This window comes from Hermetia illucens, chromosome 3 (genome assembly GCF_905115235.1).
Source record: "Hermetia illucens chromosome 3, iHerIll2.2.curated.20191125, whole genome shotgun sequence".
Lineage (NCBI taxonomy): Eukaryota > Metazoa > Arthropoda > Insecta > Diptera > Stratiomyidae > Hermetia > Hermetia illucens.
Window position 1 is genome coordinate 74,732,692 of NC_051851.1, and position 16,702 is coordinate 74,749,393.

A 16,702-nucleotide genomic window follows, 5' to 3' on the forward strand; every position below is an offset into this window, starting at 1 on the left:
CAGTAAATTTACACCGAAGAGACAACTTTGAGCTACTGTAATACTGAACTTTATCAGTGGCAGTACGATTTTCTCCGAACTTGAGGATAAGATAGATTAAACTTGAGAGGGGTTTCTAATCAATTACCCAAAAACACAGTAATATAACATAATATATGTCCGAATAGCTGAGTGGTTAGAGCACAAGGCTATCGTACGGAAGGTCGCGATTCAAATCTCACTGGTGGCAGTGGGATTTGTATTATGACTTGCCGTCGGACACCAGTCGACTCAGCTGTGAAACCTGAGTCAAATCAGGGTAATAATCTCGGGCGAGCGCAATGCTGACTACATTGCCTCCTACAGTATACTGTAGTGTACTGTTATGGTCTTCAAGGCCCTGATCCAGTAGGGATTGTTGCGCCAACGATTATTATTATTATATTAATACACTATAATTACCTTGATTTGAGAAGACGGTATTTTGAAACCTGGACACCATATAGAGGTAGCTTCATGATTTTTTTTTTCGGAATTTTCGATTGTGCAACTTCTGGGAATAGGTTCGTTAAATAAATTATCACTTTTCACCCTCCCCATTCCCTGGTTTTCCAACGAATGTCAAAATCGAGATCGACTTTGGAAAGTTATTTTACACAAAACCCTTAAATCTTACTCTAAAGAAAGATCCAGTTTAATCACTCTACATAAAACATTAATTCTTCCTGAATTATAAGACCGGAGCAGTAAAATAAACCGGAGAGTTGAGTCGAGATCATGTAGGTTCTGTAAGGGAGGTCGGATTTAGGATTTTTTACGGTATATCAGAAGTCGCCAAGTCAGAGGCAAAAGCTTCGGAATAAGTGGCCGGACTCAAGGGATAAAGTGAGACGTACTTTGTAAGACTTCACCGATTCAAGGGTAAGCTCCCTTAATCGGGTGCATGATTATGAATAAATCTGAAAACAAAAACCCAATTTACTTGCATCAGTGTAAGTAAAGGCAAAACAATATAATATGGAAAACTGATTTATGGAGCACTAGAAGCGTATCTTGTTGACCTCCAGTGACTAGAAAAAGGTTTTCTTAGCAAGCCATAAAACTTAAATATCTCAAGTAGAGAAATACGAACACTTATCATAGTAAATACGAAATTCGTTTGCAGTGATGTTACTTTATCGATAGTGTACAAGAGTCAACTTCAATTTCAAACCATAAAGGAGAAATTATGTATAAAGGGTGCCGTTCTCACTATAAACTATTAGTTCAACTTCTGCATCGACAAACGTTAACTTATTTCGTATCAGTGGTAAGAATCTTTTGGATGTTTGAAAATTGATATTGTTGTTACTCAAATACGTGACTTGGCTGTGTCAACACAGTTTTTGTTTCTGCAAAACACTATAAATAATTAGCCTATTGTATCCGCTCTTCCCAAAAGCGGAGAACTATAATCGAAAGAAGAAACAAATAAACAAACATTTAAGATAAATTGTATTTTGCTCAATATAATTGTGTCCTGTACATATATTTTCTATCTGCAAGAGAGCGGAATGTCGGAGTTTGTTTTTATGAATTGCAGATCCCATTAACAAGAAGATGGATTTCTACTATTTGCCGGAATCTGCCCCATGTCGTTCAATTTTGATGACCGCTAAGGCTCTTGGTCTCGAATTAAATCTAAAACCCACCAATTTGATGGCTGGTGAACATCGCACTCCAGAGTTTTTAAAGGTAAAATTTAATTTTTTCATTTAGAGTTTAATTTGGTAGCTACACGGCTTGGTGTGGATGAATGAAAATGAAAACTGAATATGAAAACTCAAAACGAAATTGCGCTACTGGTCCACAGAGTAGGCATTCAACTAATGTGATTTCCCAAAAAGCTCCATTTCTTTCAATGATACCTTATTTCCTTCTAGAAAATACTTAATAGGGTAAGTGATGAAAAATTCCAAATATAACTTAATTTAATCAACTTTGAACTGAATTAATACATCGTTCTCGTTTTTCCGGGCGACGCGTCGATCCCGCCTACACCATATCACTGCCGGTCACTGATGCTTAAGTTCCCTTCATACCTTGCAGAGAAGTTTGAACTCCTTCTCAACTATTGAGCACTCGTGAGCTATCTTCGGATTCTGCATCCCATTGCATGGCATAACTAGCAATGAAGCTATCGCCTTGTCTTAAATCTTGACCCACCTACTACCATTTTTGCCTCTCATCAGCGACCACGGGTATCGGGCCTGTGCGCCTACAAAGATTTCCGTGTCAGATTGCGCTTGGCCAGAGTACCGCCGTGATGTAGTGGATGCATATAGTTATGAAAGTTTGTACCTTACGAGCAACACTATCGGTCACCTTTCATATGCAATTCTAATATAGCAGCGCAGAGAGGACATTGCGGCAGAACAACAAGAACTTGATGTTGGTGTTGAAATGTATGCTTTTTCAAAACAATTATGGCAGGGTTCGCGGTTTTAATGCGTCGAATTTGATACCACCGTAAACAAATTTAATAATACCAAGATAGAAAAATTGATCAATGCCTCGAGTACTCTGTCCATGATGCAGATATAAAGTGTGTGATGAGCCATCACACTAAGAACTGTGGTTTTGTTGGTGTCGCCCTTCCTGAATCCTGAGCCATTTTTCTCAGTTCCATTTCCCGGTGTGAAAGCAAGCGGATATTACCAGCGTAGTCAAGCCTTTTGAGAAAAGATATTATAATTCATTGAAGCCGTCCACGTTTCCTAAACAAAGTTGTATAATGGACGCCACCCATGGGGGGATGATGAATGATAAAGCACGATACCACCAAACTTTTATTTAAATTTCTCTCGATGAAGAGCTGTTGAAGTGGAAATCCGAAGCACTTTGAATCAGTTCAGAAGGATTCAAAGCGGAAAACAATATGCATTTTTTCCTTGTGTTTGAGGATTATTTAGCTCAAACTTAAGGTACCTTTTTTCGGAATCTCAGCGATCATCCCTTTTTCCTTTCATTGGTAAAGGATTCAGATTCCCAAGATTAAACGAAAAATGGATAACTGGATAGATGTGCAGAAACTGCAAGAACTTCAATGAATAGTTCCGTGAGAAAACCTTCAAGTTCAGCGGTTTTAGTCCGTTTTAGTGTATGACCAAGATTTATTAATTTTTGTTTAAGAAAAAGCCATATTTAAATAACATTATAAATTATGTTTTGTCGTGTCGCATGCTACGCTGTGTTTCCCTATATTCACATGGCACCGAAGCTCAATTGCATCACCTTCACCACTCCTCACAACGACAATAAAAGAACTAAGTTCCTTACGCTTATGGATCCGTTTCCAAGTTTCAGCAGTCAGCCATATTTTATAATTACCCTTCAGGACGTAACTGACAGGTTGATCTACGCGGTCGATATTTTCCGGCGAGCTGTTCAAGATATCGTTTGGTCAAAAAGGAAGCGGGATCACATAAGTGGGCCGTGTTGAAAGCGTAGGCTCCCTACTTCTAGAAGTAGATGCGGACACAATGCGCAAGCGAAGCCAAGTAATCATCAAATGATGATTCCGCCCGAGGCCGATGCTAGCACCATTATTTTTTCGCACAGAAGACCACACTTTACTGGTGATCGTGAGGCAGTCGATCTAATTAGATGTATGTTGTCGGTCAGCTGGAACCCAATTGTCCTTATAGCAGGCTCTGTGCACGAACAATCTATTGTCAATGACAAGGCGGCAAAAGTTGCGGAAAGTCACAAACTATTTCGGCAGTGCGATGTTAAAAATGCCTTCCGATTGTGTTCATATTTGCGCTCTCCCGCTGTAGTAGGCCTATCACTTGTTCAACAGGTTTTGTTTGTAAATATTAAAATCGGTTCAATGTCTGTCTGTCTGTCAGGCAATTTTCGCAGAAACGGCTACACCGATTGACACGAAATTTGGTGAGAAGGTGGGAACTGTGGACCCCCAGACATGCAGCGAGGGATATCCACCTACGCTGAGATTTAGGGGGGTCCCCATACATGTAAAAGGGGGTGTAACATTTTTTTCACCAAATATAGTCATGTGGGGTATCAAATGAAAGGTCTCGATTAGTACTTTTCGAAGCCGATCTTAGTTTCGAGATTTGTTGAAAAGGCGAGGAGTGGGAGGGGTGCAAAGTGATGATTTTTTTAACGGAGCCACTCTCAAAAACTACGCAACCGAAAAATCTGGAAAAAATCATGAAGCTGCTTCTATACGATGCCCAGGCCGCAAAATACTCTCCATATCGATATCTGTTCAAATTAAGTTAATAATAGTATATTACCATATTTTTGGGAAAATTGAGTAAAACGCTCCTTAAGTTTATCTCAGAGTTATAAAAGTTGGTAGTAGTATAAAATATAATATGAAGCATATTATCTCCAAGGTTGATCGAAATCATAATATTAGTAACAAAATTACAGTGGCTCAAAATTGTCTTTACCGTGTAAATTTACAATCCGAAGTACTAAATCTGATATGCTAAATGCATATTCTTAACGGGCTACGTACAAATGGGATAGTTCTACACTCAAATATACTCACAAGAGAAGCAAACAAAACCTTTCATACCTGAAGCGCCCAGCTTCCGGTTTCCCGACTTGTTTTAGATTCAAATACCTGGGGTGTCAAACGATGAACTTTTGTATAAAACAGAAAAAACAACTCCAATTTTGTAAAGGTATAAAAAAAATCCCGCGCATAACGGTATTTGTACTTTATTTTATTTTATTTGCTTATGACTATATATATAATATAACAAGTTATGTAGATGATTTTAAATTTAAATTTCTTATTTAGACACTTGCCACTTTTGCAAGTGTTGCGAAGCTTTGTTATTAATTTTACAGCTCGTTCAGCCACCATATTTAAATGAGGCACATCCAGCACAGATCGTTCTTTTGCTCAGTGAGTGGTTAAATTTGGCAATAACAGCATGTAATTGATCGTAAGTGTGCTCTAAATGGAACTCATTTGAAAATGCTACCTTAGCCCAAGGAGTGTATGTGACTTTATAGAATAAAGTCACAAGAAAGTTTGGGGAAATTCCTCCATTTTGGAAAGAGAAAATACGCAATCATTGCAAATAGTGCGCGTAAATTCCACCTGGCACTATGGGTAGAGGCCACTTTTTCCACTTGATTAAAGGCCTTTTTGCTTCTGGTAGTAATTATATCCTACATAGAGTTCAAAAAGGAATTGAAAGCCATCTTTCCATCCTAAGTTTCTGGATCATGGTATACTTTCTATGCCACAATATTTTCTCTCCATATTCTCGTATTATAACAAAACATCTTCAACAAATTGATAGTTAATGCTGGGCGACCGCGATTTGGTTGAAAACACGAAATCCATCAAGTGGCGAAGCACAATATCAAGAATGTTATGCTGGCACCCTATAAACTGAGACGCTCCAAGATTCCTTGGTCTGAATTGTGTTCGGAATTCCGTAATCCGTAATCCGTTCCTTCTTTTCGCATTAACTGTAGTTGTGTCAATCATATTTATAATGCTCCATGCGCTGCTTTCATCCAACAAAGCTTGCAGAGGAATAAAAATGTCGTTAGCTGACCCGCTATCACAAACCAAAACACTAATCTGCAGAGTTCTTTTAGAATTTATGAGTCAAACCACATGATATTTTTTATTTTGGATTCTCTTTCCACCAAACTGAAAACAAAGCTCCTCCTCAGTGAAAATTCCTGTAAACTAGTTCTTTACATTTTCCGCATCCTTCCTCACTCGACGCTAGATCCCTGGTTGCAACTATGTGGGAACCGCTAATTTCTCTACACTTAACTTGTGAAGAACTTTCGATGCTTTTCTTGTTCATCAGCGTAATCCGTACTGCTATTATCTTATCCAGTACTATCATTTGAAAAGTTTTGTTCTTGTCATGCTAAATGGCCTGATTTCCTTGCTCATTTTGAAAAAGGGGGGTAGGTAGGTAGGTATCAGTGGCCGCTCCGAGGAGCCCAATTAGCGCTTTGGTGCGCCGTTTTGATGCCACAAACTGCTAAGACCGTGACTGCTGTTATGGGAACAGGGAAGCAGAGTCCAGCCGGCTCGGATTTTCAGAGCCAGCCCGTAGCATTCACGAAGGAAAGCAGCTCTCCGACCCTGCAGCTAGAAATCTGGCTGAGATCCCCAAAGAATGGTTTACCCAGTATCCGCAGCCTGACTCGAGCCAGAGAGAAAGTGCATGAGGGTTTCCCTTCCTTCTCCGCAGCTTCGGCAATGCGTGTTGTAGGGTAAGCCGAGCGGCATGGTCCCCTATGGACCAGTGCCCCGTGCAGACCGCCGTAATCTTGAATCTTGAAAAACGAATTGTTTTTACTTTTTTAGTCGTATAACCTGCATGGCCTCCTGATTCAAGTTCTCCCCAGTAAAGCTCCTTGTTTTACATAATCAGTTCACACTCATTTTTGAAATTACCAAAAATATTTTTGAGATTTTTTCAAAACTGTTCACTACTTCGCTTCTTGTGAGTTCCAAACGATTTTATTAGCTTGTGAACCTTTGCAGAAATTTATTGCACTGAGAGTGTAGGGAAGTTTAATTTCTCCTAAAACTTCAACAATTCTTGGGATATCTTACTTATTTTTTCATCTCGCCCATTAAGTTTATCATATGAACCTAAAAATCGAACAACAATGTCTCTATTTAATGGTATTATGCACACAATTTCATCCATATATTCGTAGTTGTTTTCGAATATCACATAATATCAATTTGTTTGAGATATGGGGGATCTTAAGTCCACATCCTTATGATGTTGGACCGGACCAAGGGTTGCCTCTGCCCTGGACGAAACCGTTAGTCCTTGTTTTTTGAATGTTTGAGTGCTATGCCCCAAACGAGGGGTCCGTGGACCAAAAAACGTTGGAGTAAGTTACTCTCCATTTGGCCCGGTTCAACATCATGTCATGTCTTGGTTGGTATGCCTCAACGAGGTTAGTCCTAGGACTAACGGTTTCATGTAGGGCAGAGGCAACTCCTCAGACGCTCTCTCACCTCTGCCCTAGGAGCAGCGTGACCGAAAGTGACAGCAGGTGGGATAACGTTCCTTTATATAATCGCAAAAACACGACAAGGTTGCGAATTATATTCAAGTTAAACCGTCAATAGTTTGAGCTTCTGCTAGGTTAAAGCTTGGTTATTATTTAGGATGTGGGGGATCCTAAGACTAAACTAGACTAGACTAGACGAACTAGACTTAGGATCCCCCATATGGTGAGGTGAGACAGCGTCTGAAGAGTTGCCTCTGCCCTAGACGAAACCGTTAGTCCGGCACAAATCCAACAAATAAATTTACTAAATTTTGTTAGTACTCACAAACTACAAACATATAAATGGCGCCGTTATTTACTATTCGCATAGCTATGAAACATCCTTGCAAATTAAACAATAATTTACGCGGGAGTTTATTTTTAAACGAACAAAAGTAACACCAGAAAAGTAATAACTATAAAAAAGTTAGGAAATTCAAAATTTGAAAAAATGTTTCAAAAAATCATAACCCTAGTGTACAGCATAAAGTGTCATGATATAAAAAGCTAACACTATGAGGGTATCCTACACTCCACAAAAGACTGAAAAGGAAATATACACGGTTTTTGCTGATGATACCACAGCACAGCTTCATCAGATATGAAACATGGAAAAAACTATAAACAAGATGAAGCGAAAGTGGAAGCTTGCCACTTCAAAAATGGAAAGTTTTGTTTTTATCTAGGTACATGTGCTCTGATGCGCGACGGTTCCATTTGCGTATAGCTCGTAGTGCATATTAATTAAGCATGTCCGATTATTCACTTCAATATGGAACCAATATTCGATGCACTGGGGAACTGAATCAAAGTGGCAACTCCGACATATAATAATGTTGTTATTAATTTTATTTGAGCAGATATCTCGATGGGAAGTATTTCAAGGCCTTGGTGACATATGCTGGTATCACCATGAGTTTTTCAGACTTTTTTGATGAATAATTTCCAAGAACGAGTCCCTGAAATAAGTGACCAATTTTCTACCCCGTCACTCCCCACTTTATAAATGATGTCGAAACTAAGACCTGCTGTGGAAAGTACCAATCAATGCCTTCCATTTGATACTATATTCGGTGAAAAGACTCAAATCACACATCCAGCTTTCCCACCATCAGTTCGTAATTGATCCTGTCCTGATCAGGTCAGAGGTTTTGAGTTCACCTTATGTGAAAAGCTGTCTATGCATATTTTCCATTCGTAATTTCGCTAATAATTCAAAATAGTCCTTCATATAGAATATTTCCAAACTGCACGATATACACATGTACATATTAAAGACATGGTTATTATGCTCAACCTTAACAAACAAACATTTCTACTTCCACATACTAACGATCATGTATCTCCCACTACTCCGCGGCTATATTGAATTGAAAACTTCTGGTGCGCACGTGCATATATGTATGCCTGTATATTATCTGATGATGACGTCATCCACGCCTTAGAATGCAATCGATTCATATAAACTACAAAATTTTCATCCTCTGTAACGAACGGGATATATAACTGTGGCGGAGCGAGCAATTCGCGTAACGAACGAAGTCAATTAGGAAAATTAGAAAAATTTCCAGGAACGAAAATTGGTGAACGAGAAATACATGAATATCGATAACGAATGTCACATTCTCGCAGCAAAAATTAGGAAAAAAAAGTAAAATAATCATGTTTACAGGTTGAACGTTTATTTTAGAATAAATTATTTGTTTCTATTGTTTTAAAAAAAACTAATAAAAACGTTTCTCTTGCCTGTCGTTTGTCCCCGCCTGACGAAAATTGGTCAGTCCCCCCAGAGCCGTATAATTTTCGCCCCGGATCCCGTTTTCCCCACAATTTTCTCCCCGGGCCCGGATTTTCTCTCTGCGGCCCTGGTCCCCGCAGAATGCGTCCGACACGTCGGGCTGGATGAGGAGACAATTGTGCTTGTCTCCGACATGTTCGAGGACTCCTACTACTCAGTTCCCATCTCTTTACCAAATTTCATATCAATAGGATTATCCGTTCCTAAGGTAATAGGTGGGACAAACTGACAACCAATTTTTAAGATTTTGTTTTACACGAAACTTTGAAAAGCGATCTTTACATACGTTGACAATCTGCTTACAGACCTCCTCGGCAGGTCTTTAAGAGACATACGAACCGACTTCTTGCTGGAATTTATACTGAAAACAAAAACACTGACTAAAAATCGCGTAGTCATTAGATGTAAGGATTTAGATAAGATTACTACAAGGAGCCAAGCTTTACGGTTCTAGCTAGGAATAGAATGGGTGTAGAAGAGCTGATATACTCCGGCTAAAAAGACATATGATGGCACACAACACATGAATGTTGGGTCATCTGCCGACTCCAACAGCAGATATCTTTAAGAAGATACTTTAGGCGTTTAGAATTTGGACAAATGGGAAAAACTGAACGAGTATACACGATAGTTCCGAGCTGTCGCAAATACGGAAGGAAATGTCACATTGCTGAAGATTGGGGAGAAATAAATGACATCGATAGCGAGCACATCACAGAAAAGCAACACATATTCGTTGTTTAGAAAGGCGATCAACACTATGCACAAATGAAGTTCTTACAGCCAAACGTGAACCATTGCCAAGCAGCTCACGGCTTGTTCCGTCAGGTCGTGTTACTAGTTTTCCCCGCTTCTAGGAAAAGTGCATGTAGCCGTGAAGCGATTTTAATATGGGTTCGTTTTTCGCAAACCAATAAAAGGAAGATTGTACGATGTCTCCATATCCGCAAGAAGAATCTATCATCAATTCATTCTGAACCATCTATGCTTCATGTTCCACAATAATCACATATGTTGCTAATCAAATCCATGAGTTGGTTGAAGTGGAGTAATGTGCAACACTTTTTAAAGTTTTGTTTGTAAAACAAAACCTTATTAAAATCGGTTTACTGTCTGTCTGTCTGTCTGTCTGTCTGTCTGTCCGTCACACGCATTTTTCTCGGAAACGGATATAGCGATTGATACAAAATTTGGTAGAAAGGTGGGAACTGTGAACGCTCACGCATATAGTGAGTTACATCCTCTTATGACGAATTTAAGGGGGGGTCCCCATACATGCAAAAGGGGGGTACAAATTTTTTTTTCATCAAATATAGTGATGTGGGGTATCAAATTAAAGGTCTCGGTTAGTACTTTTCGAAGCTGGTATTAGTTTTGACTTTTGTTGAAAAGGTGGGGAGTGCGGGGGGTTGAAAGTGGTCATTTCTTTAACGAACCCATTCTCAGGAACTACTTAACCGAAAAATCTGGAAAAAATCAGGGGGCTGCCATTATATAATGCCTAGGCTCCGAAATACCCTCCATATCGATACCTGTTCAAATAAAGTTAATAATAGTATATTACTATAATTTTTAGTAATTGACAGGAAAACCCCCCTTAAGTTCATCCTAGAATCACACAATTTTGCAGCAATGTAGGCTACAGTATACGTCATGATCCTACCAAATTTGGTGAAAATCGCACTATTACTAACAAAGTTATACTCGGTCAAATCTGTGCTTCTCTGCAAATTCAAGACTATGAATGTCAATATCACTTGAAATGGGCTATTTTCACATAATGTATGCATATTTTACGTGCTACATGCTAATGGGACAAATGCACACCCAAATCTCTTTATAAAAGAAATACACAAAACCTTTCATACCTGAAGCGTCTAGCTTCCGGTTTCCCGACTTGTTTTTTGTTGTTCAGGGAAAATCTCCAAAAATTAAATTTGGAATATAAAATGACTATATCATATGAAGGAAGGAAATATTAAATTTCTGTACCATTACTTTTTTAATTATATTTTTTTGTATTAATTATTTAAATTTTGGCTTTTTCGAAAAACATGGGTTGATGTGCAACACGGGTGAAAATCAGGTAATACATGCAAAGATATCTACATAGATGGTTGTAAATATTAAATATGGACTTCTTAAAAACAAAAAAATCAAATTTTGGTGAAAAAGTCTTTAGTATGATGTAATTAAGCTTAGAAAAATTTAACTTTGTAGAAAAAAAATATTTTATTAGAATTATTCGAAAAACGATTCCTCATCTGAATCACAATGAGCACAAGCGAAGTAACTGCGACCTTGCATGTTAACACACTTTAGATGATATGGAATGTTGGAAGTGTTGCAGTAAATTTGAATTATTGCGATTCATTTTTTGGCAAAACTCGTTCACATGCTGGACAAAAGTCTCCAATTTCTTCATCTGATGAAGAGGACTTGCGATTACGTTTTTGTCCGGTGACTGAGCGTTATTTTTGACCTACTTCCGCAGCGATTGTGTGGCCCGTTCATTGGCTTTTTCTAATCAATGCGGTTTTGTGACGATGTCATAATGCTGCTTTTCAATGATTTTCCGCCAAGATTGGCTTTTGGTGTGGGAGCAGCAAAAACAACTGCGGCAACAGAAACTAATGCTGCCCGAAGTGATTGGGATGCGAACGTTGTATTGAACGTAGAAGATACAGATTCTGTTGTAGTTAATGTGCTTGCAACATCAGACTCTATTTTTGACACCTCTCCAGTGCGACCAATGTATATATCGTTGTCTAGGAAAACCATATTGCACACGCCACCTTTTTCATCGGATTCTTTGCCCATTAGATTCTCACTGCTAGTATCTGCCGCAAGAAAATCGTCAGCTGTCCGATGATGTGAAGCCTTTTCGGACATTCAATACCGTACAGCTCTGAATCAAGGCCCTGCCAATCACTTCAGCTACATGGTGTATCTCGAATTTTTCCCCGGCATTACTGAGACACCATTCATGGACTTTCACCGCGTATGACTTTTTAACGGGACCAAAAACAGACACAACCAGCGGTTTCATGCGGTGCCTACAATGAGACGTCATTGTCAAGACAGTAATGCCATTATCAATGCACAGATAGATGGCATCAATCGAAACACGGGACACGTGATTGTCCATGATCGTCGATGATCCATGATGCTTCCAGCCGCTTTCATTTGCATATCCAACAGATCCCAGCGATGAATTTTTCATGAAAATGGACTTCATGGTTTTGCGAGGAAGGAAAAAAAAGTTGGAATGCAATTGCCAGCAGCGCTTACACCGACAGCAACGGTTACATTGGTCCCACGCTCACCTGCAATAAAAGAACCAAGTTTGGTCCCTTGCACAGGTTGGGTCTGTATAGTTGAGATGCCATTTTTGTCGATATTCCAGGTTCCATGTTCCGCAAATTGCGTCTCCTACAAAATAGCTTTCAAATTAGCGAAAAATTCGTCCACCGATGCTCTGCAAAATCCTTTCGATCGTTGCAAGTTTTTTGATTGTGGCTTCTGCAACGATATATTGGGATGGTGGCCCATGAACTGTAATACCCATCCGTGGTCGCTTTACCAGCTTCCGTTCACCGTTCCGGCATCGCACACGCACGCTTTCTCCTATATTCGTAAGCCAAACTACGAATATCCTTTATAGATAGACCATAATTCATTTTCGCACATTTTACAATGTACGATACCAGTTCATTTCCCTCAGGCGAATTAAATATCTAAATCGGAAGAAATGGTCAATTAAACATGGACGGATCATACAATAATGAAAAAAAAAGGAGATTTTAGTTTATAATTCCACCCAGACAATTAGTTGGTTTAAAAAAATTAAGCGCTTCGCCATCTTTAACGCGAGTAAAACTGAGCTCAGCTAGTGGAAACCGCGCGTTTAACTTTTTTAAGTGCCGTGATAAAGTAGAGGGAACCAACTGAAATCTTTCGCTAGCCAAACGGGGAGAAATCGGCTGATCGCCTTTCGCCAATTTAATTGCTGCCCAAATTGCTTCAAAGTTAACCGGAACTGCTTTATTTTAATATTTTTGTGGCATAGCTCCTAGAAACGTTCGAAAACGAAAATAATGATAAAATATCGAAAAATGAGTGTTACACAATGCGCAATGGCACTGTTTTGCGTGGATTGACGTCACGCTAACACCGTGTGAGATAATTACAAACCCTCTTTGGATTTCCAGAGATATTCGATGAATAAATAATATGAACACATTTACCTATCAGACAAGTGAAAAAAACTCACAAAATAACGAAAAACGTAACACAGAATAAAAACTTTTAGCTTGGAAAATTTCAGCTGTTTCTCAAACAGCGAAACAGCCTGCGCCTTATTCCTTCTATGCTTTCTATTAAAAACAAGGTACTGCCAACAGAAACAGATGGCAGTAAACGATTCTGTTAAATTTCAATATACATATCTGATTTCAGCAGAGTTGCACATCACCCCATTTCACCCTACCATTCCAGAATTATCAGAAAATATACAGAACCTTAAAACCCGGAAAGTCTGTTTTTATCATTAATTTTTGCTTGAGAATTTGAGATAGGCATGAGTCCTGCCTCTATGACTTTTTCGAAACCTCCTGATATAAACGATGATTTTCCCTCAGTCTATGCAAAAACATTACTTCCAAGCCATCGATATTTAAATTCAATCAAACATTTACATCAATATAACATTTTAATTAACAAATTGCAATCAAATTTCTTCTAGATCAATCCACAACATACCATACCAACTTTGAACGATCACGGCTTCATCCTTTGGGAATCTCGTGCCATCTTAGTATATTTAGTTGAAAAATACGGCAAAACAAGCTCCTTGTATCCAACCGATGTTCAAAGTCGTGCCATCGTCAACCAGAGATTGTACTTTGATATGGGAGTCCTCTATCAACGATTTGCTGAATATTTATATCCACAAGTCTTTGCCAAGGCTCCCGCTGATCCTGAAAAGCTTAAGAGGTTGGAAGAAGGTGTTGGTTTCTTGAACACGTTCCTCGAAGAAAGCAAATATGCCGCTGGGGATAGTCTCACATTAGCTGATCTTGCTCTGGTTGCTACCGTTTCTTCCATTGAACCCCTTAAGGGATTTGATATAACAAAATATGCAAACGTAGTTAGATGGTACCAGTTGTGTAAAAAAACTATTTTTGGTTATGACCTTAATGAAGCTGGTCTTGAGGTATTTAAATCCAGATTCATCAAATAAAATTCTGTAGACTTTACTGTAAATAATGCCTCAGTGTTCATTTTATAAATATTTTTTCTTTTAAATTTAAATTTTGCTAATATATATATTTTAAATTCCAACACTTAAAAGTGATTTCATTATTTATATCTATACATTACAACTTGTGACTTCAAACTGAGTCTGATTTTATGAGGCCGTCCAGAAAGTAAGTATAATGACATGTTAGCAACACTACCGTATACCCTGGCTCCTCCTCTTCAAAACGACACTAATAGACTCTCCGCGTTGGAAAATAACTATATGCTTTTTTACGCTGAAATATTTGTTATTTTTAATTTATAATGGCTTACAAATTGAATTCTTCCAAGGCGGAAAAAAAACGCTATCAAACTTCATGAGGCGTCAGGAAGCGAGGAATTTGAATATTATTTACGTGAAAGCGTACGGTTTAATTTAAATTAGGCTCATTTTCTCAGGATGAGCTATTCTGATGTTTTAAAAGTGAGATCTAATGAGAAACGCATAAAATCCTCCAGATCTTCTTCCAATTGAAATATGAAAAATGAATAACAGTGACACAAAATTCGAAATTATAAAATTGGGTCATATGTTATCTACTTCTTTCGAATATCTCGTTTCGGAACAGCTAAAAAAGCTTTCAGCGGGGGTTTCGTTGAGTTACTTGTACAGCAAGGAACGAAACAATATTTTACCGTCCTCCTTGGCATTTCACGCATGAAATTAATTTTAACTCTTTTATATTTTTATAAGTAACTGCCGGTTGCCGATTTATTGACATTTCTTAGCGCGACTTGTAATGTCACACAACATGGCGCGAGCTTATCAGTTCATTTGAATTTGATTGAAATTTAAAATGCTTCTAATTTCAAACAATGGGTCGTTTTTTCAAAAATGGTCTTGGAGAGTTTTGTTAGATTGAAATATATATTGTTCGTTATTCGTGAGTCGGGAGTCTATTCGAAATGAGTGTGTTAAAAACTCTTGACCCTGAAACATCTCTTGCGAAAAATGTCCATGTAATCCGCCGCAAAGTGCGAAATCTGTTACCTGGTTGCGGAGGGAAAAACTCCAGTTCGGATTTTTAAGACTGTTAAAACAGCTTATGGTGATGAAGTAATGAATCATACAGTGGTGTTGCGAGTGCTTCCGTGAACAGTAATCAGGAGAATGGAATTGTAAATGACGAACTTGTGGGAAAAAGATGGAGAATGCGGTTCGTGGCGATGGTAGATCGTCGTTAGATGAAATTCCTGCGCCGTTTCCGCAGGTTTCAGATTTTCACTGAACAAAGAATCACAGGAACACTCATATATCGGAACTATCTGTGAGATTGGTCCCAAAACAGCTGCAGGACAACACAAGTTCAATCAATCGCAGACTTTCAAGGAATTTTTCCAGGACCACAAACTCGAAAAAAATCATGGCATTAGTGTTTTTTGGATCATAAAGATGTAATTTTGATTGAATATCTGATTCAGGCTGTCGCTGCGGAATGTCGCAGTTCAAATCTCACTGGAAGCAAAAGGATTTGTACGAGCAGGCTGCGCCACTGCGTCTCATTTTAGGACAGTGTGCAGAGTTTAGATCTTCGCTTCACCTGCTCTTCATCGATTTCTACAAAAGCTTTCGATTGCGGAAGGGAGTGTATCTGGCGTGCTCTACGTATTCCGCAAAAACGAATAGCTATTATCAAAGCCATATATGATGATGCAAAATGGCACATGCTGCACCGAGTCAAAATCTCAGAGGATTTATAGGTCCAAAGCCGAGTCCACAAAGGTTGCATTTTGTCACCGATATAATTTCTTCTTGTTATCAGTGACGTTCTTCAAGCTGTTTTGTTCGGAGGATGTAGAGGAGTTCAATGGGCTACGACTGGACTTCTCAAACACCTCCACTACGCTTATGACATTTGATTGCTCTTTCACTGGGTCATGGATCTTAGCCTAATGGCTCTGGATTTAGAGAAGGAGGCAAGTACAGTTAGGCTGAAGATAAACACCAACAGCGTGGTTTATTCCGACGTTGAGAAAGAAATGGATGTTTCTCCACGCACTAGTAGTACTAGATTCGCTTTTGCTGCCTTGTCGAAAATCTGGAAACGCAGTTATTTCAACACCAAGATCAGGTTGAGACTGTTCCATGTTAATGTTCTTACTGTGTTGCTATGTGGGAGTAGTACATAGAAAGTTACCCAAGCATTCGTCAACACCAGTCTGGAAGATATTACCGAAGTACGTTGACCTGTAACGAATAACTTGGTCGGCGTACAGGCCTGGCAGTGGATAGGTTACACATTGAGGAGAGGCGGCAATTACATTCTGATTATGCCATCCAGTGGAATCCACTCTCCCAAGATGAGCGACTTGTGGATCATTTCAAGGGCACTTGGCGTAGAACAGTGGAGAAGGAGTGCAAGCTTCTCAGGAAGTCGTGGGAGGAGCTGAAGCGCATTTCAAGTAACCGTAAAAGATGGCGCGTAGGTGTGGTTAATGAGCTATACCCCACCAAGGGGAAAATGGTAATCATATATCATTATTATTTTCTGCTCGTACTCCGTAGTTACTTTTAATGGATCTTTTTTTAAACCCATTCCGGAAGAAAATTTGGATATT

At 38.9% G+C, this 16,702-nt stretch overlaps 1 protein-coding gene across 1 annotated transcript; it reads left to right on the top strand.

Annotated features, from left to right (window-relative positions):
* Window positions 1-1,365: 1,365 nt before the first annotated feature.
* On the top strand, window positions 1,366-14,120 carry LOC119651266 (glutathione S-transferase D1-like). The gene is made up of 2 exons (XM_038054767.1): window positions 1,366-1,713; window positions 13,587-14,120. Exons 1-2 carry the CDS (start codon window positions 1,579-1,581, stop codon window positions 14,082-14,084), a joined length of 633 nt encoding a protein of 210 aa, XP_037910695.1. The 5' UTR covers window positions 1,366-1,578; the 3' UTR covers window positions 14,085-14,120.
* Window positions 14,121-16,702: the final 2,582 nt, after the last annotated feature.